This window comes from Carcharhinus amblyrhynchos, chromosome 3, assembly GCF_965287045.1.
Source record: "Carcharhinus amblyrhynchos chromosome 3, sCarAmb.v2.hapA, whole genome shotgun sequence".
Lineage (NCBI taxonomy): Eukaryota > Metazoa > Chordata > Chondrichthyes > Carcharhiniformes > Carcharhinidae > Carcharhinus > Carcharhinus amblyrhynchos.
Window position 1 is genome coordinate 84,562,997 of NC_137326.1, and position 24,074 is coordinate 84,587,070.

At 40.0% G+C, this 24,074-nt stretch overlaps 1 protein-coding gene across 2 annotated transcripts in view; it reads left to right on the top strand.

Moving 5' to 3' along the window:
• LOC145340904 (SH2/SH3 adapter protein NCK1-like) overlaps positions 1-24,074 on the top strand; it is a 214,994-nt gene that overhangs the window by 148,695 nt on the left and 42,225 nt on the right. The window contains exon 3 of one of the 2 annotated variants that reach the window (XM_080185456.1): positions 2,685-2,928. In XM_080185456.1, coding sequence (XP_080041582.1) covers positions 2,703-2,928 — 226 coding nt within the window. In that variant the 5' untranslated portion in view covers positions 2,685-2,702. Of the gene's footprint in view, positions 1-2,684; positions 2,929-21,708; positions 21,830-24,074 lie in introns of those variants that run through there. The other variant, XM_080185457.1, reaches the window with a different exon arrangement.

Consider the following 24,074-nt stretch of genomic DNA (forward strand, 5'->3'; position numbering starts at 1 on the left):
TTCTCTCAAAACTTTGCTTGCATTCTGATGTATTAAATTGCACTACAACAGCTAAGCCAATCCACAACATTCTAAAAGACAAAGTCAATTTTTGCCCATCCTATTGTTAGTGGATGGATCCTTTTTTTAAAAAATATTCCAGTATCTGGATCCACGATTTTGCCAAAAACTAATCCATTCTTCCTTTGACCATACCCTATGTATGTACCAGATTTCATTGGGATCTTCCCATTAGGTTTTGAGGTAGTCTATTTGTCTGTAAAGAATACACTGGGAAAAAGATATTACTTCCACTGAGCTCCAGTGGCACATTTGTAACTTTCAATCTATAAAGTTAGTGTATTAAATGTGTCCTTAATCATAAGACCATAAGAAAAAGAAACAGAATAGGCTATTCAGCCCTTCAAGCATGCTCCACCATTGAATAAGATCATGACTGATCGAACACTCTCAAAATTCATTCTCCTGCCTTATCTCTGTACTTTTAATTCCCCCACTGATTAATAATCTATTGACCCCATGTGCAAACTCCACATAGACAGTAACCCGAGACAAAAACTGAACCTGGGTCCCTGGTGCTGTCAGGCAGCAATGCTAACTGACCACTGTGCCACCCCACTAGGTGTTTGTTTCTTTTGCCTCTCCCCAACTCTAATTTTAAGATTATAGTCTCATGTTCAGGAATCGTTCCCTGGAGGAAATAAGACCACAGGAAATAACAGGAGTCAGCCATTCATCCCTTCCAGCGTGCTTTGCCATTTAAAAAGGTTATGGCTGATCTAACACTCTCTGAATCCACTCTCCTGCCTCATCTCAGTACCCTTAACTCCTTGCTGATTAAAAGCCTATTTGTCTCAGTCTTGAAATTGTTCAAGGACTCCGGCTTCCTGGGGTAAAGAATTCCAAAAATTCACCATTCTTCTTCAAGTCCATCTTAAATGATTATCCCCTTATTCTGCAATTATGTACTCTTGTGCTGTCCCATGAGTGAAAACATCCTCCAAGTAATGCTTTAAGAATCCTATATGGTTCAATCATATCACCTCTCAGTCTTCTGAATCCTAAGTACGGATCCAGCCTGTTTAATCTTCAGTCCTTGCATAAAGACGATTATCCTAGTAAACCTCCACGGTACTGCTGCAAGTGTTAATACATCTTCCCTTAAATAAGGGGACCAGAACTGTCCACAGTATCCTAACTATGACCTCACTAGTACCTTTTACAGTTGCAACAACAACTCTTTGCTTTATAATCCAGACCTTTGAAATAAAAGCCAGTGTTCCGTTTACCTTCACTATTATCTTCATCTGGATGCTGGTTTTCTGAGTTTCGTGAACCAAGATCCCCAAATACCTTTTGTGCTGCAGTTTTTTGCAGTTTCTCTCCACTTAAAAAATAATCTGCCGCCTTATTCCTTCTTTCAAAATGAACAATCTCACATTTTCCCACATTGAATTCCATGTGTCAATTTTCTGCCCATTTCACTCAACCTATCAGTATCTCTCTGTAGACTATATCCTCCTTAAAACCTGTCTTTCCTTCCACCTTTTTATCACATGCAAATGTGGCTACAGTACACTCTATTCCTTCCTTCAAATCACTAATATAACCAGTAGGTAACCTTGAGAATTTAATATCCAGTAAATATTTCATGAGCTGAGTCAATCACTGTTTCTGCTTTTGGGTAAAGAAGTTAAAATAGGTAGACTGTGCAATTTATAAGTCAGACTAGAGCATTTGTAAAGAATATGGATTGTTTTGTGTTTAAAAACATGTTTTTGTAGCATTATGCAATTCTGAACCAGAGTATCCTTTTCATAGTGCAATGGCTTTGTCTTTTTTTTTCTCCAGTATGGCCAACATCAATTTGTACCTGACCTTTAGATTAATGCAGTAAGAAGCCTGACAACACCAGGTTTAAGTCCAACCAATTTATTTGATAGTAAACTCACAAGCTTTTGAGGTTTACCTCTTCGTCAGACTTTTTACTGTGTTTACCCCAGTCCAACGCCAGCATCTCCACATCATGACTACTTTAGATTAATGACTAGATAAGGTGCCTGTAACGTGACTTCAACACTGGTAGAGTTTGCTTTTTTAATCAAATGTGCCATGGAACCTTTCACATCCATCTGAAAGGATGGCCCAAGGCTTCAGTTTCATGTCTTTGTGAGAGACATTGTCTCCAATAGTGCAGACGTTTTTGGTACAGTATGAAGTTTCCATTTAGATTATGTGCTCAAGTTTCTGGAGTAGGCTTTGAGTTCACAACCTTCTAGTTTGACAACAGAGCTGTCAAGGCTGACAACACTGGAATCTCTTGCAGGTCAAAAAAAAGATTGTTGCTATGCTGGGTTAGCCACATAACTAAATGGAAAATAATATTGGTATTATTATCTTGAAAGATTTTCCTTTTTCTATCAATTTTCATCTTAAAATCATTGAAATTTTGTTTCGGGTGTCTTTTGAACATGACTCCATAAACTGCATTTGAGTTTGAACTTGCGTTCCTAAAAACTTCCAAGTACAACCCTAACTAAGGATGTTCACACTTTAAAACTTTTTTTCTTTCAGCTTTTAAAGTATGTGTACAGGTTAGCTCTTCCCGGGAATGTTTTAAATGTGGAATTCTGAAGTCTTTTTACAGCATGTTGTTATAATAATCTTTCTCTTTGAATTTGCAGTGCTAAGCCAACGGGAAGATGACGGAAGAGGTGATAGTGATTGCCAAGTTTGACTATGTGGCTCAGCAGGAGCAAGAGTTGGACATCAAGAAGAATGAACGATTATGGCTGTTAGATGACTCCAAGTCATGGTGGCGTGTGCGAAACTCCACAAACAGAACTGGCTTTGTACCTTCAAATTATGTGGAAAGAAAGAACAGCGCTAGGAAAGCTTCTATTGTGAAGAATCTAAAGGATACCTTGGGTAAGTTTATCATTAGTAATATGTACTAAAGTATTGAGACAGTTTAACTATTTTTTTTTAAAACACTCATTGTTTTTATTAAAAACTCTTCCTGTCAGAGTGTGACACCACATTATAAATGTCAGCAGCCATAATCATGAGGGAATTATTGCAGCAGTGAAAGCTAGAAATCCCAGTAGGTATTTAAATAACTGAAATTGGGCAGATGGGTGGGTGGTAATAGAGGAAATATATGCAATAAAAGTACTGTGCTGCTGAATATAATGCTCTTTCAAACATCTGTTCCTTTTCTATGTTGCTTTCATAAACTTAACACATACAAGTAAGTAGGACACAATGCAAACAAACTAGAAATCCTCTCAGTCTAAACATTTATCTCAAATGAGTATTTTTTGAAGAATGATTTATACAGACTTGTAAGGAAACAGTTCTTCTGAATTTATATACACTAGCATTGATTATGTGCATTATTTAAAAAGGAGCTTTAAGATCAACATTAATTAACTATTTGAAGAAGTAGAGCTGTATAATCCTGTTTACTGTAGCTACTTCTTTTCATAATGCTCACGGAACAAATTGAACTTCACGTACATTTTTGCCGATTACTAAAATAATTCGAAAGCATAAATCACAGTCTTTATTTCCCAACGCAAGGCAAATGGGCAGTTTCTGCATAAGTACAGCTAATCATGAATATCTTTCTAAATTAAAAGAATTAAATTGTGCAACAAAAAATAATTATTGGAAAAAATGGTGATAGGATTTTGACACAGATTAGCTATTGTAAAGTTTTTCACTGAACTTCTAGATTTGATTTGGTTTTATTTATTATTGTTACATGTATTAACACAGTGAAAAGTATTGTATTTTGCACACATACCATTCATAGAGAAGGAAACGAGAGAGTGCAGAAAGTAGTGTTGCAGCCACAGCTAGAGTGTAAAGAAAGATCAACTTAATGCAAGATAAGTCCATTCAAAAGCCTGACAGCAGCAGGGAAGAAGCTGTTCTTGAGCCAATTAGTATGTGACCTCAGACTTTTGTATCTTTTTCCCGATGGAAGAAGGTGGAAGAAAGAATGTCCAGGATGTGTGAGGGTCCTTAATTACGCTGGCTGCTTTGCCAAGGTAGCAGGAAGTGTAGACCGAGTCAATGGATGGGAGGCTGGTTTGCGTGTTGGATTGGGCTACGTTCGTGACCTTTTGTAGATCCTTGTGGTCTTGGACAGAGCAGGAGCCATACCAAGCTGAGATACAACCAGAAAGAATGCTTTCTCTGGTCTATCTATAAAAGTTGTTGACAGCTGTGGCTGACATGCCAAATTTCCTTTGTCTTCTGAGAAAGTAGCGGTGTCGGTGGGCTTCCTTAACCATAGTGTCAGCATAGGGGGATCAGGACAAGTTGTTGGTGATCTGGACACCTAAAAACTTGAAGCTCTTGACCCTTTCTACTTCATCCCTGCTGATGTAGTCAGGGGCATGTTCTCCTTTCAACTTCCTGAAGTTGATGACAATCGCCTTCATTTTGTTGACTTTGAGGGGAGAAATTATTGTCGCTGCACCAGTTCGCCAGATTCTCTGTCTCATTCCTGTACTTCATCTCGTCATTATTTGAGATCTGACCCACTACCGTGGTGTCATCAGCAAACTTGAAAATTGAATTGGAGGGGAATTTGGCCACAGTCTTAGGTGTTTAAGGAATATAGTAGGGGGCTGAGAACACAGCCTTGTGGGGCACCAACGTTGAGGATGATTGTGGAGGAGGTGGTGATGCCTATCCTTATTGATTGTGCTCTGTGAGTTGAGAAGTTCAGGATCCATTTGCAGAGGGAGGTGCTGAGGCCCAGGCCACGGGGTTTGAGATGAGCTTGTGGGAATAATGGTGTTGAAGGCTGAGCTGTGGTCAATAGTTCCAGGGTTGAGTGCAGGGCCAGGGAGATGGCATCTGCTGTTGCAGTGATAGGCAAACTGTAGCGGATCCAGGTAGTCCAAGAGGCTGGAATTGATTTGTGCATGGATAGCCTTCCAAGCAGTTGATAATGATGGATGTCTTGGGTACTGGGATGATGGTTGTTTTCTTGAAACAGATAGGAACTTCCAGGTTGTTGTAAAGAGAGGTTGAAGATACCTTATCAAAGTACAAATACAGGCAAAACGTTAGTTTCATATACATTACAGATGATTCAGAATATATTACACAAATATTTGAGATTGTAATAAATTCCGAATCATCTGTAATGTATATGAAACTAACATTTTGCTTGTATTTGTATTTTGATGCACATTCTTGGGAGATCGTTGCTGGCAAATAGTGTAGGAAAATAGTGTGGCCAGTTTTAGGAATCAGTGAAGAAGTTTTTCAATAGGGAATAACTGAGCCAATTCAACTATGTTGTTCATCCATAAAACAATGATTGAGTTATAGGGATAACAGGTCAGCATGCTGTTACTGTGAAAAATGACAGAACCAAAATAATGTAAGTCAAAAGTGACTCCACAAATATTACTCTGCACTTCCAGGGAGCACTGATTGTGGGCTAATGTGGATTTTGACTTTTGTTTATCTATGGGACAACAGTCATTTGAGGAATTGCTTCCAGATGTGTCCATGATTAATTCTCATTAATCTTGCCATTCTCCCCACAATTGAATGCAAAATGCTAAAAGCTGATTCAAAGTTAGGCAGGATTTTGATAGTTTAGGAGTTTCAAACCAGCTGTAGGCAATCCTATTGTTTGTGACATGGGCATCATGGTTTGATTTCTAAATCTTTTAAAACTGAATTCAAATTAGGTTTTTAATTTATTAGTCACAAGTAGGCCTACATTAACACTGCAATGAAGTTAATGTGAAAAATCCCTAGTTTCTTCATTCTGGTGCCTATTCAGATACACTGGGGAAGAATTTAGCATGGCCAATGCACCTATCCAGATCATCTTTTGGAATATGGGAGGAAACCAGAGCACCCGGAGGAAACCCATGCAGACATGGGGAGAACGTGTAGACTCCATGCAGACAACGACCCAAGCCAGAAATTGAACCCGGGTCCCTGGCACAATGCGGCAACAGTGCTAGTGACTGTGCCGCCCCTTGAACAGCCAGAGTGAGATTTGTATTTATTTTCTCTAGGTCATTAGTACAGGCCTCTGGAATACTAATCCAGCAACACAGTTCATTCGTTATCATACTCTTACTACTGATGTATTCTTTCTATATAATTTTGCTGCCTTCCTTACTGGCTATACTTTTTGTACAATTTATGATTCCCTTGGCTATGGGAATTTTCATACATATATCTAAAACTACACCCTTCGAGCCTGCTCCACCATTCATTATGATCGTGACTGGTCATTAAATTCAATATCCTGATTCTCCCCTTCCCCCATATACCTTGATCCCTTTGGCACCAACAGCCATATCTAATTTCTTCTTGAAATCATCACACAACATTTTGGCCTCAATTACTTTCTGTGGTAGTGAATTCCTAATTTTAAATTTTGAATTTTAAAATTTGAACACTTTTGAGTCAGCTGGAACTGTTGGCACTGGCAGCAGAAGTTTGGTTAGGCTGAAGTTCACAGAATTTGAAGAATGAGAAGTAACCTGGAGACTATTGGAATCGTTGAGTTTGAAAGTGACAAGAGTATCAATATTGGTTGGGCTGAGGCTGGGACAGAAGAAGGCAGTTTTATGGTGAGATCAGGTTTTTGTTGTTGTGATGCAGAACATATAGAATCACAACTTCAGATGCAGAGATTGAGAAAAGTCTGAGATAGTATTCAAGAAGAGGAATGGAATTGATGGCAAGCGTGTGCAGCTTATAGAAGAGAATGAAACAGTACCTTCTGCCTGCAGTATTTAGTTGATGGAAATTGTAGCTCATTTAAGACTGGATATTGCAATGAACACCTGGTGGCACAGAAGCAGTGGAGAGTCACGTTGTATTGAGATAAAAAAGGTACTGTCAAACAAACTGGCACAGTGATTAGCACTGCTGCCTCACTGCACGAGGGACCCAGCCTCGGGTCACTGTTTGTGTGGAGTTTGCACGTTCTCTCTGTGTCTGCGTGGATTTCCTCCGGGTGCTCTGGTTTCCCCCCACAGTCCAAAGATGTGCAGGTTAGGTTAATTGACCATGCTAAATTACCCCTTTATATCAAGGAGGCTAGCTAGGTAAATACGTGGGGTTACAGGGATAGGGCCTGGATGGAATTGTTGTCGGTGCAGGCTCAATGGGCAATTAGCCTTCTGCACTGCAGGATTCTATGGGAAAAAAAATGAGCCATAAGGTGACGTGTTAATTTTTTTGTCAACTTGGTTATTCTTATCTCAACTTCTTTTCTCCTCTCTCGCTCTGTCTGTCAAATCAAATGTAAACCTCTTGAACAATTCAAAAAGTTTCAGGGAAATTGTATGGTTTTATGAATAAAGTATGAAAATTACTCTGCATTTCTACTAAAAGGTTATGTCATGGTTTTGATGACAGTTAAAGATGAATGTTGTGCTACACTGGGGTGATTGTTCTTAATTCAACTTCATCTTAGGTTTAGACATTGACTGTTGTTCCACCCAATTATTGTGTTCCCTACTAATTGTAAAGTTAACCTGAAAGGAATTTGCCATCTTGATTCACTGAACCTTGAAGAAACAGTGTCAAATATTTCTGCTTGAACAAATAGAAGGTCTGACTCATTATAAGCTGAAACTTCAGTTGAACCAGTCTGACTTTTAGGTATGGGTTTTGAAACGTTTACCTTATTCCTAACCCTTAATTAAAACAGCTTGTGACCTGCCACAAATGCTGTGGAGATTCATGGCTGATTGGTAGATGGGCGCTCAAGTCTCTGATTTGCTGTATGACTCACTTGTGCTTCCTTAAAAATGTAGCCTTTTTAAAATATGCTTCTTAAAACTAAACACAACTTCATTTATTTAAATCTCAGGGTTAGAAACAAATCTCAATCCAAACATCTCTGCATTGCTGACAGCTCTTTTAAGATTGTGCATTATTACAGTTTGCCACATGGCAGTCTGGTTTTGCAGGTATTCGCCATTTTATTTCTGCAGTTCACTGCAGCCAGTTGGAATGTCAGTCCAATAAATCCCAGTCGAAGTTCACCTCCAGTGCAAGAGACCACTTTTCTAAATGCTCTTCTGTTATTCCTGTAGAAAGGGAACAGAGTTTTATTGATGTTAGTAATGTGAATTTGGTTTATGTTGAACAACTGGCAGATTCAAAATCACAAAATCCCCTCATCATTTGATTCTGCATGATAAAAAGCAGCCAACCACTGTGTCCTTGTGAATGTCATCCTAATGATGTATCAGCCCTGTGAACTTCAATACAAGTTAAAGCTGGATTTTTTCATTTACTTATTAATTATTATTTATCCTTGGGTGCTTCAGTAATTTCAATTGCATTATCTTTTGAACATTCCTGAGAGAAATTAAATTTCACTTTATTGGAGTATAAAAGCCCCCAAAAAGGGCTAGTTACCTCTTTGGTAAGCTGTGGGATGTCTTTAGTTTTTGACCAAATGTTGTGTGGCTTCTGGACTTTGAATTGAAGCAGCCACTCACTGTCGTTTTCTAGTGACACATGTTAATGGATTAATGAAGAGGGTCTCACATGCATGCTGGGCTATCAATGTACCTCCCAAACCTGAGATCTCTGCAGCTTAAGAACAAGAGTTAGAGGTTCTTGGGAACCACCAACTGCAAATTCCCCCCCAAGTTGCATGCTATTCCATTTTGGAAACATATTGTCATTCAGACATCATTGCTGAGCCAAAATCAATTGTGGGTGTGTGTACCAACAAAATAAGTGGTACACTAAGGTGTCTCACCACCATCAACTTGAGAGGAATTGGGTATGGGTGATAAATGTTGACTGATATCTCATGGGTAATTTAAAAAAAAATCTTTTACCAAGAGCATCATGTTACTGAGATCCAGACAGTGGGATTTTCTGTCCATTCCCATTGGTAGTATATTCTGGTCCCACTGACTGCCATCCCCATCACAGGTTTCTTGGTGATGAAATAGTTCCCTCCATGTTCCCAAATGTTAAGAAGTTAATTTATACATTTCTTTCAAATAATTTGCCTTTCATCCATGACTTTGGGTGTTCCCAGAACATTCTCAACGTTGAAGAGGGCACCCATCTACAGTATGGTTGGACCTCAAGGTGAGTGAGGCATTAAATATTTCCCATTCCAGTATGATCAATAACCTGTTTCTGATGTGGAGAAGCTACCACTGTGTATTAAAATAGAAAATTTATAGCTTCCTTCAAACTTTATTTAAAGCTGCTTTGATATAGTTGTTTTAACTCAAATTCTAGGAGACTGCTGCCCAAGGGTTGGCTCCTGTCATTGACGGTGACAAATCTGGTTCAGTTAATTTAGTGGCAAGTGAGAAGAGCTGAGTGAGAAAGAAGTTGATGTGTATGCTTCCATATTTTTTTCAGCTCGGACTTCATTCTGGTCTGCAATACTTTAATTAACCACAGTGCAGAATCACTTTAAAGGAAGGAATGACTTCACTTCTGGTATCCAGGATGTGACATTTTGTGGGTCAGGACAGCTGTTTTGAAGATAGTGAAATATATGTGCCTCATTGCTGTTGATCCAGTGGCGATCAGTAGGACTCAGGGAAAGAAGGAGCATATAGTTCCTCTCCATTAAGTTTTTCCAATAATGAATTCACTTAGAATCCTTTACGGGGCGTTCTACCTGTGTTATCATTTTGAGTTTAAGCAGATCCTAGTCAGAAAAGGCAATTTTTTTTGGCTCATCTAGTCCAAAGATGTTACCCAATTTCTAACATTTTGAGCGATGTTGAGGGAGCACAGTTTAAAGTTTAACATAGCGAAAGAAAAAGGAATTTCCCTGCGTGTCAGTCAGATTGCTTGTATTAAACTGAAACCACCTAACATATTAGAAATTTTATTTGGCTGACAAAACTGTCAGTTTTTGCCTTGAGCGTCTGTTGAAGTACTGTTTCATTACTGTGTTCTGAAACATTAATGTACGGTTGAATGGTTTTTCACACAGTCGTATATTTACTTTTAATGGAAACTAAAGTATCCCTTTCTAACTTGCTGCTATCTTTGCAAATAAATACAAGTACCCATTTGGGTGTGCTTTATCTTGGTTGAATTTGGGAATGATGCCACCCATTGGTGAAACCTAGTAGTGGTTTTATGCATTATGCAAAGGAGCTTCCATTCATTCGGCAGCTTCAGATCAGTAGAGTTCAGTAAAATGCAAATTTTATGAATGTGAGAAATGTGGAAATGTTGATGGAAACGAATTATGATTCTCTATCTGGTTTCACTTAAGTGAGAATATTGCTGATGTGCTCATGGTTTCATCTCTTATTTTTCCTGACAGTTTTCCCTCCTCATGTTAAGGGTTAATTCTTTGGGATTTAGTTTCATGGTTCTTCCAGTAACTTATCCTTCTAACCACTCTTGATGTGAGCTGATAGATGAATTGGTGAACTTTTTTTTAACTTGCTGTGTCATACTTTGGTCAGTCTGCTTCTCTCGTGCACAAATTTACAACAGGAGGTTACTGGATAATTAAGGTGGATACCATGGTTTTCCCCTCCCTATCTGGTCTCAATTACTTGCAGAGAGCACCCTGGCTGTCAACTATATCTCTTGTGAATCTAGAAGATGAAAAATATCAAGCAGACCTGTTTTTGTGCCACTGATCAGAATTATTTGCAATGATCCACAGAAAATAGGTATTATCCAACACAAATAGTTAGATGCATATAGTCACCCCACTGTATACTATTTGAATCTTTTATTCTCCCAGTTTCATTGGAAAAGGTCTTGAGATGATAGTCCTCATGAGATTTTTTTTTGTTTTGGGGATGATTTCCTGTGTTAATTTATAAGCAATTTATTTGGAGATAGAATCTTTGTTATCTTGATTGACCATGCGATAATGGCTTGAGATTTGTCTTTCATCATTGGGATTTATCCAAGTACCAATTTGATTATCTTAATTCCTGATTGTTGTTGTGTATTAAATACTAGTTTGGCTCATCACTTTGGATAAATTCCCAACTCTGAATGGTAATGAGTATGTAAAGACATACTGCTTGGAACTGAATGTCATGCTGCCAATAAGCAGTTTTCATTCACAATAATTAGATCTGTGCAATCAAATTCACACTTAGAACAAAAGGTACTTGAGAGGTTAGTGGTCTGTGATTGGAACAGCCACTATTTAGATTTTCAACAAAATGCTACACCTGTATTGGAACTAGGCCACATGAAAGACACTTGTTTGTATGCCAAACTGAAGGAAAAAATGCAACTTTTGTTGTAGCAACTACAAGTTTGAGTATAGAGTCATCCAACTTAAAGGCCACCGATTTGTTAATGGCTGCTTGTGAGTAATTTTTGATTCTTTGGGACGCAAGCTCAAAAGGGTGAATTAAGCATTTTGGGGGGATCTAACAAGGCAAGAGAATACACAATGAATGCTAGGACGCTGGGAAGTAGAGAACCAGAGAAACCTTGGGGTACATGTCCATAGAACCCTGAAAGCAGCACAACAGGCAGATAAGGTGGTCAAGAAGGCATATATAATGCTTGCCTTCATTAGCTAAGGCATGAAATGTAAAAACAAGGAAGTTACGTTGGAGCTGTATAAAACACTCATTAGGCCAGAGCTAGAGTACTTTGTGCAGTTCTGGTATACGCTATAGGAAGGAAGTGATTGCATGAGAGAGGATGCAGAGGAGATTCATCAGGATGTTGGCTGCACTGGAGTGTTTCAGCTATGAAGTGAGGCTGATTAGAATCATAGAATCCATACAGTGCAGAAGGCAGCCATTCAGCCCACTGAGGCTGCCATTCGGCCCATCGAGGCTGCATCATCAACATCCCACCCAGGCCTTATTCCTGTAACCCCATATATTTACCCTCTTGATCCGCCTGACACTAAGGGATAACTTAGCATGGCCTATTCCACCTAACCCATACATTGGAGTATGGGAGGAAATCAGAGCACCCAGAGGAAACTCGTGCAGACATGGGGAGAAAGTGCAAAATTTACAAAGTCACCCGAGGCTGGATTTGAACCAGGGCCTCTGGTGCTGTGAGGCAGCATGCTAACCACTGTGCTACCATGGCACCCTAGGGTGGGGTTGGGATGGGGCTGTTTTCCTTGGAACAGAGAAGGCTGAGGAGGTACCTGATCGAGATGTACAGAATTATGAAGGACATTGATGGGACAGATAGGAAGACGTTTCTTCTTAGAGGAGAGGTCAATAACCAGGGACATAGATTTAAGGTCAGAGATAGGAGATTTAGAGGGCATTTGAGGGCTTTTTTCACCCAGATGGCAGTGGGAACCTGAAATGCCCTGCTTGAAAAGTTGATGGCAGTGTGAACCATCAGGATATTTAAAAAACATTTAGATGAGCATTTGAACAGCCATACCATTTAAGGCTAACAACCAAATTCTGGAAAATGGGATTAGAATAGATAAATGCTTGATGGCCGGTGAAGACACGATGGCTGAAGAGCCTCTGTAGGTGCTGTAAGACTATGCTTCTGTGATTCAAGAATCTTTCTGAAGCTGTCCCTAAGGGCCATTATGCTGGATACGCTTAACAAGGAAAGAAGGGCTTACATTTATATAGCTACTTTCATGACCACCAATCATTGCACAGTGGTTAGCACTGCTGTCTCACAGCACCAGGAAACTGGGTTTGACTCCCAGCTGAAGTCACTGTGTGAAATTTGCTCGTTCTCCTCATGTCTGTGTGGGTTTCCTCCAGGTGCTCCGGTTTCCTCAAGTCCAAAGATGTGCTTAGATTAATTGGCCATGTTAAATTGCCACTTAGTGTCAGGGGGACTAGCGAGCGTAAATGTGTGGGTTACGGGAATAGGGGCTGGGTAGGATTGTGATTGGTGCTGACTTGGTGGGCCGAATGGCCTCCTTCTGCACTGTAGAGATTCTATGATTCAAAACACTTTTGCAGGCAGTGAGGGAGTTTTGAAATGTTTTGACTGTTGAAATGTTGGAATTGCAACAGCCAGCTTACCCAAAGCAAGTTTTCGCAAACAGCAATGTTAAAAAGATCATTATGTTGAATAAGGGATAAATATTGGCTAAGACACCTTGGACAACTCCCTTGCTCACTCTTGAAATGGTACCATGAGCTCTTTATTGTCCAACTGAGAGATCAGTTGGGGCCTCAGTTTCATGCCCCATCTGAAAGATGGGGCAATGCCCTCTGTCAACCTTGACTTGTATGCTGAAGTCAGATGACTGAATTAAGAGAACAGAGACCAGGGTATTATTCAAAAGAAATCGAGGAATACAATCATAGAATCCCTACAGTGCAGAAGGAGGCCATTTGGCCCATTGAGTCTGCGCTGACAACAGTCCCACCTAGACCTTTTCCCTGTAACCCCATGCATTCACCCTAGCTAGTCCTCCTGGCACTAGGTGGCAATTTAACGTGACCAATCAACCTAACCACACATCTTTGGATTTTGGAGGAAACCCACACAGACATGAGAACATGCGAACTCTAGACCCTAGCAAACCAAGTAGGGAAAATTAACAGCTTTAATCAGTTTGTCTAATCCCAAAATTTCCATATCCTGTTTAAAATATACACAATTTAACTTAAAAGCAAAATAACTTTGTCAGGATGCTAAATTAAAATCTTGTATTTGGAACATCACAAACACTGTGGGTTGTTATTAACAACTAATTGCTATCTCTCTAAGGCAGCTACCCCATTTTCCACTCTCACCAACCATTTAACCAGGCATTATTCTCGTGGCGTAAACTTCCCTGCTGTTCAGCTGCTCAGCCCCATTACCACCACTCCACATGTCCTGTAGAATTCCTGATTTCTAGCAAATAAACTGCTGACTATCTACAACCCATTTGTGATTGGTATTCATGATGACAGAAGTCTGTTGGAAGGGAGAACTCCATCCATCTCTCTTATCACCATGCCAGTATGATGCTCATCTGTGTCACCATTTGATTTTTCTTCTCCCCTCACCTTACACACAAACATCCCCTTGACACCTCCACAATCCCTGTTTGATTTAAAACCCTTATTGTCTCAGCATTTTTCTCCCACAACCTTATTACATGTAATGTGGAATATATTCTCAAGCTATCTCCATTTTTCACTCCCCTCATTCTCTACCAAACAACTCTGATTTCAATTATCACTTCAAATTCTCTTGCCCCACCACTGAATTCACCACCACCTCTGTTTTTTTCTCTGTTGTGCCATTCATTAAGCTCCGTTACGTTGGCCCTCTTCCCCCCAGAACTTACAATTTTAAATCAGTGGCTTTAAATTCCTTTGTGGCCTTACTTTAATGAGGCCAGTTTCGTCAATCATTCTCAATGATGATCAACACAAACTCCCTTTGTGATTAAAGCACGATCCCCTGTGTTCTTTACACTTGGAACAATTCTAGTATTATAACTGACCTGGAGTTATGAAGGCCAACATTGTGCTTTTCCACTTTGTTCTAAATAATACTTTCATATTCAGTTGATACTATACTGATCATAACACAGCAACATTTTGTATTAGATGATTTAAGTAATGATCTTGCTGTGATTTGGGAGTCCATTTGTGAAGGAATAATTCTTGAATATTAAATTGTGAGGGAAAGGGAGGGGAATGTTGTGTTTTTTTAAAATTAAAAGCTAGTGTGAGAGTCAACTTGCTTATTAGATTTAGATATGTCAACATGACAGTGAAATGGGTCCCAACCTGGCACACAATTTGAAGTTTGAGTCAGTAACCAGGCTACAGTGGTAATTGCTTGGGAGTGGGGTGAGAAGAGGAGTTTGCATAAGTAACATTCAACGGTTGTGCGAGACTATTAATTGCATTAAAATCTGTCAGATTATTTTCCCCTGGGGTCAACAGCAAACATACTGTAGATTTGATGCTATCATTGTTAATATATCCATCCTTGTTGTTACTACCCTCAACTTTTTTTCTGAGCAGTATTGCAAACAAATCTACTTGTTTCTGATTTCTTTTTATTTCCCTGTCATCAACTTCTGTTTGATTTTCCTGCAATTCTGAATAATAGTATAATGTAGTCAGCCATGTGAGAAGGTCCCAAACTTCAATATGAACACCAAATATATTCATAGACATTGGATGAAGAAAACATATTCAAGCTTGCAATAGTGTCTTATTTCTGTATTTTTGTCTATTTGGGAGGAAAGGTGAGAAATATATAACTTAAGTCATAATGTTGGTAGGTTTATTCCCATCCCTGGAAAGTAATTTCACCTATAATTAAGGGGCTTGGATTAAGATTTGGAATTTTGGAATTGGTTATTTTAATATTTTGATCTCTGAGCTTGAATGGATATATAAGTTGAGTTTTAAAGTTCTCATTCCTCATTATGATTGTGGTATTCCAGTGATGTCTTGGCCAGATATTCACCTTCCTTCCTCCATAAGCATTGGGCTATGCAAAGCTCTCCTAACTGTATCCTAATTTTTACCAAGCTACATTGATGGGCATGGGTTCCTGGTCCAACATTGTAGCTGGAGTTTGATGTTTCCATTGTCCTCTCCACCCACCTCACTCTTCCCAGTGCTGATGTTGTGAACTCTGCCAGTGATTCTGCTGTCACTGGCACATCTGCCTCCAGAATTCCCAATCACTCATGAACACAGCTTTTTTTTCAATGACAATTGCACTAACACTGGCTTTGGCAGAAAGTTGGCTGAGGGCTGATAATGCTTTCCCTCTAGATGATGCTTCCCCTCCTGGCTGTACCTTTCACTGTTGCAGTGGGATTGTGACTCTTATCACCAGACCACACATTGGTCTGTCTCTCTGCTGTTCTGGCACTAACTCTTTGATCATTTTTGTCCTATTGCACACCACTTCCTTACCCCTCATTTAAAATCCTTGGGGGGATGATAGAGAACAAGTACTATGCCAGTTTTGTCGACGAGCTCTCTTTACTGTTTTCTTTCCCTATACTCTGCAACAAGCAATTTTCTCATTTTAAGTAATGTCAACTTCCATCTTAGTTTGTCATGCTGTCTCTCTTTCCCCTTTGAGTTAGCGGCTCTCCTTTCCTTCCAAAAACACACTTGACTTATTATGTCATGAGGCTCTGTCGATTGTGCTACATAATGTCCAAGAAACTGCAACACAGTCCTGAAATTGTTCAAGATGATATGACTGCAAATGTTTTGAGTGGGAGATCTGAACCAGACACCTTAAATTTGGACCAAGGTCAAGCAAAGTTGTGTGATAACTACCATATTATTTAAAGTTTACTTCACAGTTGCTATCACCTCTTCCAAGTTCAATTGCGCTGTGTTGTCAGTATTACATAATACCTAAATGGTATTATTTAATACCTGAATAATACCTCAGCTGCCTCTGTGCCAAAGCTAAACTGAATTGTATAAAAATTGATTTATAGGATGTGGGCCAGGCAGCAGTTATTGCCCCTCTCGAGTTGACCTTGAGAAGGTGAGCTGCTGCCTTGAATTGCTGCAGTCCATGTGGTGTAGTTACACCTATAGTAGTCTTGGGGAGAGAACTTCCAGAATTCTGACTTAGCGATATATTTCCAATTCAGGATGGTGAATGGCTTGGAAGGGAACTTGCAGGTGGTGGTATTCCCATGCATCTGCTGTTCATGTCCTTCTAGATGGTAGCAGTGGGCTTAAGAATTACTGTCCAAGGAACCTTGGTGAGTTCCTGCAGTGCAGCTTGTAGATACTACACACTGCTGCTACTGTGCTTCAATAGTGAAAGGAGTCAGTGTTGATGGATGGGGTGCCACTCAATCAGCTTCTTGAGTTTGGTGGAGTTGTACTCATCCAGGCAAGTAGAGAGTATTCCATCGCACTCCTGACTTGCGCATTATAGATGGTGACAGGTTTTGGGGAGTCAGGAGGTGAGTTACTCACCAAAGGATTCCAAGCCTCTGACCTGTTTTTGCTAGTCCAATTCTGTTTCAGGTCAGTGGTAACTCCCAGAATGCTGATAATGGGGATTCAGCGATGGGAATGCCTTTAAATGTCAGGAGATGATTAGGTTCACTCCTCCTATTGGAAATGGTCATTGTCTGGCAGTTATGTAGCACGAATGTCACTTGCCACTTGTAAGCTGAATACGGTCCAGGTCTTGCTGCATTTGGCCAGCATTTGAGGAATCACGAATCGTGCTGATCATTCTGCAATCATCAGCAAACATCCCCACTTCTGACCTTTATGATGGAAAGAAGATCATTGATGAAGCACCTGAAGATGGTTTGGTCTAAGACATTATTCTGAGAAACTATCATAGATATACATGATCTACAGTTTGTGGATGACTTCAAGGACATTGTCCACTCAGCACAAGATCTGCAAGTCATGCTGCCTTTTGAATTCTGCATTCATGAAACTCAGCCTTTCCTTGAATTTTTTTTAATTCACTAATGGGATCTGGGCATTGCTGGCTGGGCCAGCATTTATTGTCTACCTCTAATTGCCCTTGAACTGAGTGACTTGCTAGACTACTTCAGATATTTGAGTCAATCACATTTCTGTGGATCTGGAGTCATTTGTAAGCCTGAGCAGGTAAAAACACCAGATTTAAAGGCTTAGTTTATTAGTGTCATAAGTGGGCTTACATTAATACTGCAAGAAGTTACTGTGAAAATCCCCTAGTTGCCACACTCCAGCGCGTTCGGGTACACTGAGGTAGAATTTAGCATGGCAATGCACTTAGCCAGCACATCTTTTGGACAGTGGGGAGGAAACTGGAGCACTTAGAGGAAGCTCAGACAGACAGAGAGAACATGCAGACTCTTCTTAAACACGAACCAAGCCAGGACTTGCACTGCTGCCTCACAGCACCAGGTTTAACCATTATGCCACTGTGTCGCTTTCCTTAAAGATATTAGTGAACCAGATGGGTTTTATGATTGATGATGGTTTCATGGTCATATTAGACTTTTAATTCCAGTTTTTTTATTGAATTTAAATTTTGCCTTCTGCCATGGTGAGATTTGAATCCAGGTCCCCAGAATGTTACTGTGGGATTCTAGAATATTAGTCCAATGACGGTATGATTACATTAACTCTGCGCCTCCAAAACAAAAGTTATATATGTCAACATATACATAGTCAGCCAAGTATTCCACTTCCCATATATATTAAAGGAAAGACTTTGGAATATATTGAGAGCTTCCCATACCTTGGCACCCACCTCTCTCAAAAGCACACCATTGTCCAGAAGATCCTACACCAAATCAGCTGCCCCAGTCTTTTGCAAACTATGGCAATGAGTGCCTGACAACAAGGATCCATGCAAATAGTGTACCAAGCAGTTGTCATCACCACCCTTCTGAACAGCAAATGTGAGATAATGCATTTTGGAAGGTCTAATGCAGATCGGAAATATACAGTAAATAGCAGAACCCTTAAGGAGTATTGATAGAGAAATCTGGATGTACAGATACACGGGTTACTGAAAGCGACAACGCGGATGGAGAAGGTAGTCAAGAAGGCATATGGTATGCCTGCCTTCATTGGCCAGGGCATTGAGTTTAAAAATTGGCAAGCCATGTTGCAGCTTTACAGAACCTTAGTCAGGCTGCACTTGGAATATAGTGTTCAATTCTGGTCGCCGCACTACCAGAAGGATGTGGAGACTTTGGCGAGGGTACAGAAAAGATTTATCAGGATGTTGCCTGGTATGGAGGACATTAGCTATGAGGAGAAGTTGGAAAAACTTTGTTTTCACTGGAACGATGGAGATTGAGGGACGACCTGATAGAAATCTACAAGATTATGAGTGGCATGGACAGAATGGATAGTCGAAGCTTTTTCCCAGGAAGAATCAATTACTGGGGGCATAGGTTTAAGGTGTGAAGGGCAAGGTTTAAAGGAGATGTACGAGGCAAGATTTTTTACACAGAGGGTGATGGGTGCCTGGAACTCGCTGCAAGGGGAGGTAATGGAAGGAGATAGTGACTTTTAGGGGCTTCTTGACAAATACATGAATCGGATGGGAATAGAGAGATATGGTCCCTGAGAGGGTAGGGGGTTTTAGTTCAGTTGGGCAGCATGGTTGGATGTAGGTGTTGAGGGCCAAAGGGCCTGTTCCTGTGCTGTAATTTTCTTTGTTTTTTAGCAGTGAGACCTGGACTATGTATCACACCGGATTTTGTAATGGTACTGATGGCAAAACTGTCAGTACTAGAACTTTGAATCTGACAGCACTTGCTGGGATGTGCGCTAGTAGTTTTCCAAATCCTCCAAAAGCTGCACTGTTAAATGCCAGAAACCTCTGACCTCATCCGCAGCTGGGATTCTCCACGCAGCTGGGATTCTCCAGTGCTGTTGCAGTGAATGGAGCTTTGGCTGAGTGCCAAATTCTCCATGCTCAATAGAAAGGGAGCAGGGCAAATAAATCAGAGAATCTACCCGAAGTCTCCTCCAATGGAAATCTTGGTAATCAGTTGCATTGATGTGAACTTTCACTTCGTAGTATTGGTCTCATTGCAAAAAATCCTTGGAAAAAAAGATGCCTTGTTGCTTGAGGTATAGCTGGGTTTTCAACAGCATGAATAACGTCTCGAGTCTTGGAAAAAAAATAATTTTTGGAAGTCAGATTTCTCTTATGATTCCATTGGTTTTTCAAATAATAACAACTTTTTAAATTGTTTATGATATTTCATCTTCTACTTTAATCCATGTACCTGTCCCAAGCTTAATATTGGTCTCTGGTTAAATGATGACCAATTTTTACCATTTGATTTCCTGCAAGAGCAGGAAAGAGGAGTTGAGGTCAAAAAGCAGCCATGATTTTATTTCTCAACGGCTGATATGGCCTTCTCCTGCTCCTAATTATTATGTTAAATACTACTGAAAAGAGCAACATGGTGCCAAAGCAAAAATGCCAAACTTCAAGCGGACAAAATAATTTGTATTACAAGACAATAAAGTTGGCGAATCGACCCTGATTGGCTGCAGTGTTGCAGTGGAAAAAAACAGCAGGGAACAATAGGCTACCCATGTTCCTAGGTAATTCAAAATAAGTATAAGGCTTGAACAAATTCCTTTTTCGATTGCAGAGAATGGGTCTCTGTGCCTCGATGTATGCTGCTTCTAGCAAATGTAAATGAATCACATTACAAGCTTGACTGATTATCTTAAAATGGTTATTTGTGCACTCAGTATTGTTGAGCAAGTGCTGCCCAAACCCAGAGTCACACCTAACACTTAGACATTTTGTTTTGGGTTTTGCAAACGCAGGCTGGTTGAGTGCAGCCTGTACCCTACCTATTACGAACAATGAAGGAAAAGGCTTCTTTGATTTGATGAGCCAATCGCTGAAAACGTGCTGCTATGCACCTGGCATCACACCAGCACTAAAATGCAAACAGTATTGCTAATATGTATGGTAGGCAGTATGTAATTTAGCTTGATTGCAGAATCCTGCTAGTGGAAAGTACCACTTGTGTAGCTGCAACCAGTTCTCTGCAAACAAAAGGGATATGTTCAAGTTAAGTGAGCCCAATTGGGGTGGCATGGTGCTTAACACTGCTGCCTCACAGCACCAGGGACCCGGGTTCAATTCTAACCTTAAATGACTGTCTATGTGGAGTTTGCATGTTCTCCCTGTGTCTGTGTGTGGGTTTCCTCTAGGTGCTCTGGTTTCCTCCAACAGTCCAAAGAGGTACACGTTATGTTGACTGGCCATGTTAAGTTGTCCCTTAATGTCAAGGGGACCAGCTAGGGTAACTACATGGGGTAGGGTCTTGTTAGGATTGTGGCCAGTGCAGACTTGATGGGCAAAATGTCCTCCTTCTGCACTGTAGGATTCTATGATTGCAAACCCTTTTATTGAGCTAACAAGTTTACATTATTTCTGAAAGCCTTTAATGCTCCCCTCTCCCCTGCTTTTGATGGTATTGACTGAATTGAATGCAAGGTAATTCCTGAATGTGAGGATATCTTTTGCCACGCTACCTGTCTGACTCAGTTGACTCGGCATCAACCAGGGTCAAAACTGCATCCTTGCTGCTCTGTATGATTCAGCTGCTTACAGATGTACTTGTCAAAATTTGATATTTGAGTTTAGTCAGTTACGGTTGCATTGAAATGGATGTGGTTTGCAGAAATGTTGACAATGTATGTACAATGGCAGTGTAATTATGAAGAAGTGCAGTCATTCTGTAGATATTTAATGTGTGAACATTTTTGGAACATTTTTGTTCTTGTATTTTTGGCATTATGACAGTTTGTCTAAACTGAACAGGAACTAGTACATTGTACAATTTAGCAAATTAAATCTGTTAATATATTAAATATGTGACAAAATTCCAGTCTGCAGTACTCCTACTCTGCACAAGAATCTAAGTTGAACTGGGTAGGTGGGAAACTGTTACTGAGTTTGGATGTTATCAGCAGGAATATAAATAATGGTTGAATTGACTAATGGAGCAATTTATATCTGAGGGGAAGGGACTGGAGGATAATGGGGGAGGGGAGGAAATAAAAGTGAAAGTTGAAATGTTAATGCAGTGTTTGCCCTGATTCTGATTGATAGTCACTATTGTGACTAGTAAAGTATTTTGAAGTAATGTAATCACTGTTACCGTGACAACATGATTCACTTGTCAGACAGGTTTTATAAGGGTTCAAGCCAAATCTTTATAATGATTGGTTGGGTGTTATCTGGTATCCTTTAGGTCGATAGGCTGTCAAGTCACATGCTCTTGGGGTGGGGAGTTTCTAGGTTGTTAATTACTTCAAGACTACTAGAAGTTTCTTTAAGATTTTACATATCTGAACGAATACAGAGGCACAGGAAAACAAAATGGAACCAGTTAATATCATCAAACAGTTCTTTGGTAAGTTACTATTTTCTAATCAATAGTAAGCCATAGGCTATTCAGTTTAATGAAAATAGCTAGAAATGAAAGTGTTTTATTGGATTTATTTTACGTTTCACAAGTTATCAGTTAGCTGGACCACACTGACTAGATTTTGTTCCTTGTCTTGATCTTGAGATGAGGAATTCTATTCCTCAACTGTTGCCTTTTTACTTCTCATTTGGGGCAGCATGGTGGCGCAGTGGTTTGTACTGCTGCCTCACAGTGCCAGGGACCCAGATTTGATTCCAGCCTTGAGGGATTGTCTGTGTGGAGTTTGCATGTTCTCCCTGTGTCTGCGTGGGTTTCCTCTGGGTGCTCTGGTTTCCTCCCACATTCCAAAGGTGTGCAAGTTAATACATTTGCCATGCCAAATTACCCCTTATTGTTCAAAGATGTGTTGGTTAGGTGGATTAGCCATGGCAAATGTACGGTGCTATAGGGATAGGGTGGGGGGTGGACTTGGGTGACGATGTCTGTTTGGACAGTCAGTGGAGACACGATGGGCTGAATGGCTTCCTCCTTCACTGTAGGGATGCTATGGATTTTGTCCTAAAACTGCCTTTCAAACAACATTTTGCTTAGCTGCCTGATATCTCCTTATGTGGCTTAATATTGCTCCTCTGAAGTGACTTGGGATAGATTGTAAAATAAATGCAAGATGTTGTTTTTACTGAGTCACCCCTCGATTAGGTAGGAAGAAATTGGCTTCTTGCTGGACACAGTTGTGCTGTTTGAGTAGGCTTTGTTGCTATGGTCCATTGTTGAACATCCTGTTGGTATTTACTATCAAGTAACACTTGTAATGTTGGTGATGTACAACAGAGAGTGAGCGTGAAGGGAAAGAGGAGATACAATATGTTGGAGCTTGCCATCCCATGATGGGTAGTGCGAGGTGTGCAAAAGAGGGAGAATTTAAAAATGGGCAAGTTCAAAGTAGGTTGGACTTTGGTTTGAGATTTTTAACACTTTGCGTTCTAATTGACTCAAACCCATCCATTGTGGTGGGGGGGGGGGGGGGGGGGGGGGGGGTGGGTGGTTAAAATTCTCCCCATAACTTGAATAAATGATTAGTGCCTTAAGGAATTTGGGGGGGAAGGGAGGAAAACTGATGACGAATGATACTCATTGCATTCAAATCATAAATGTATTTGAAGGGGTTCTTCTATTGGAAAATGTGGAACTAAGCTGTTAGATTCTGGGTTTATGCTGATTATCTACGATTATTGATCCATACTCTAGGATTAACTGAGAAGAGCCAGTATCCCCTTATCTGACTTTCAGCTGCCAGTAAAAGCATGCATTTGTGAACTTTGGTTGAGGACAGGTTTAGGTGTGGCTACCATTCTCTATAGTTCAGTAGATGAGAAAAAAGTACAATGGTGGCTGTCCAGCCTTAAAATCTCTACTTAAGAAACACAATGTTACTAGCAAGGAATGTACTTTAAATCCAGCAGGGAATATTGGGTGTTTCATGTTCTGATTTAAGTTTATTGTCGGGCCCCACCCTGACTTTGCTAAATACACGTATATAAAAATTAAATGAATACCCCAAGATGTTCCCTATTAACAACGCTGAGAATACGTTCTGAATGAAGAGATGTACTTCATTTTAATTTAATTTGTAAATGTACTTAATGCCCACCAAATTCATGAATCATTCTTGATGCGTCCGCAGTACTAACAGCAATGTATAGGGTACAATGTACATGTTGTGTAAGCTCATGCTCCTGTGCTGACTTGCTCTAAGTAACAGGCCTGCAAATACAGGGTGCAGAATTGCACGGTTTTTTTAATCTTAGAAACAAAAATGTATTAATTGTTGGAATGTGATGGATGCATGCATGGATATGCAGTTTTGGATCGCTAGATAGAAGGAACTAGAATTCTGGATTAGAATGGTGCCTTTGAAATCAACTGAAACCAAATCAAGGCACCCCTACTTGAATTTACATAACACCAGTTAACAGATGTGGTGAGAGTCACAAAATAACTTTTAATTCTTGCTTTTAATGTGAGGATATTGCCCCAAGCACGATCAGCAACTGCTGTTTGTCAGTGAACATGCTGGAATGGCTGAAATTTTTTCAGTACAGAATACATTATCATCCAGTTTTTTTGGGTAGACCTGGAGTCCATCAGTTTTTCCTTCCAGGTGTCTTATGACACTACAGGGCAATTTTCACCTTGTATTATTCTCAGTCACTGGTGCAATTTTTTAATG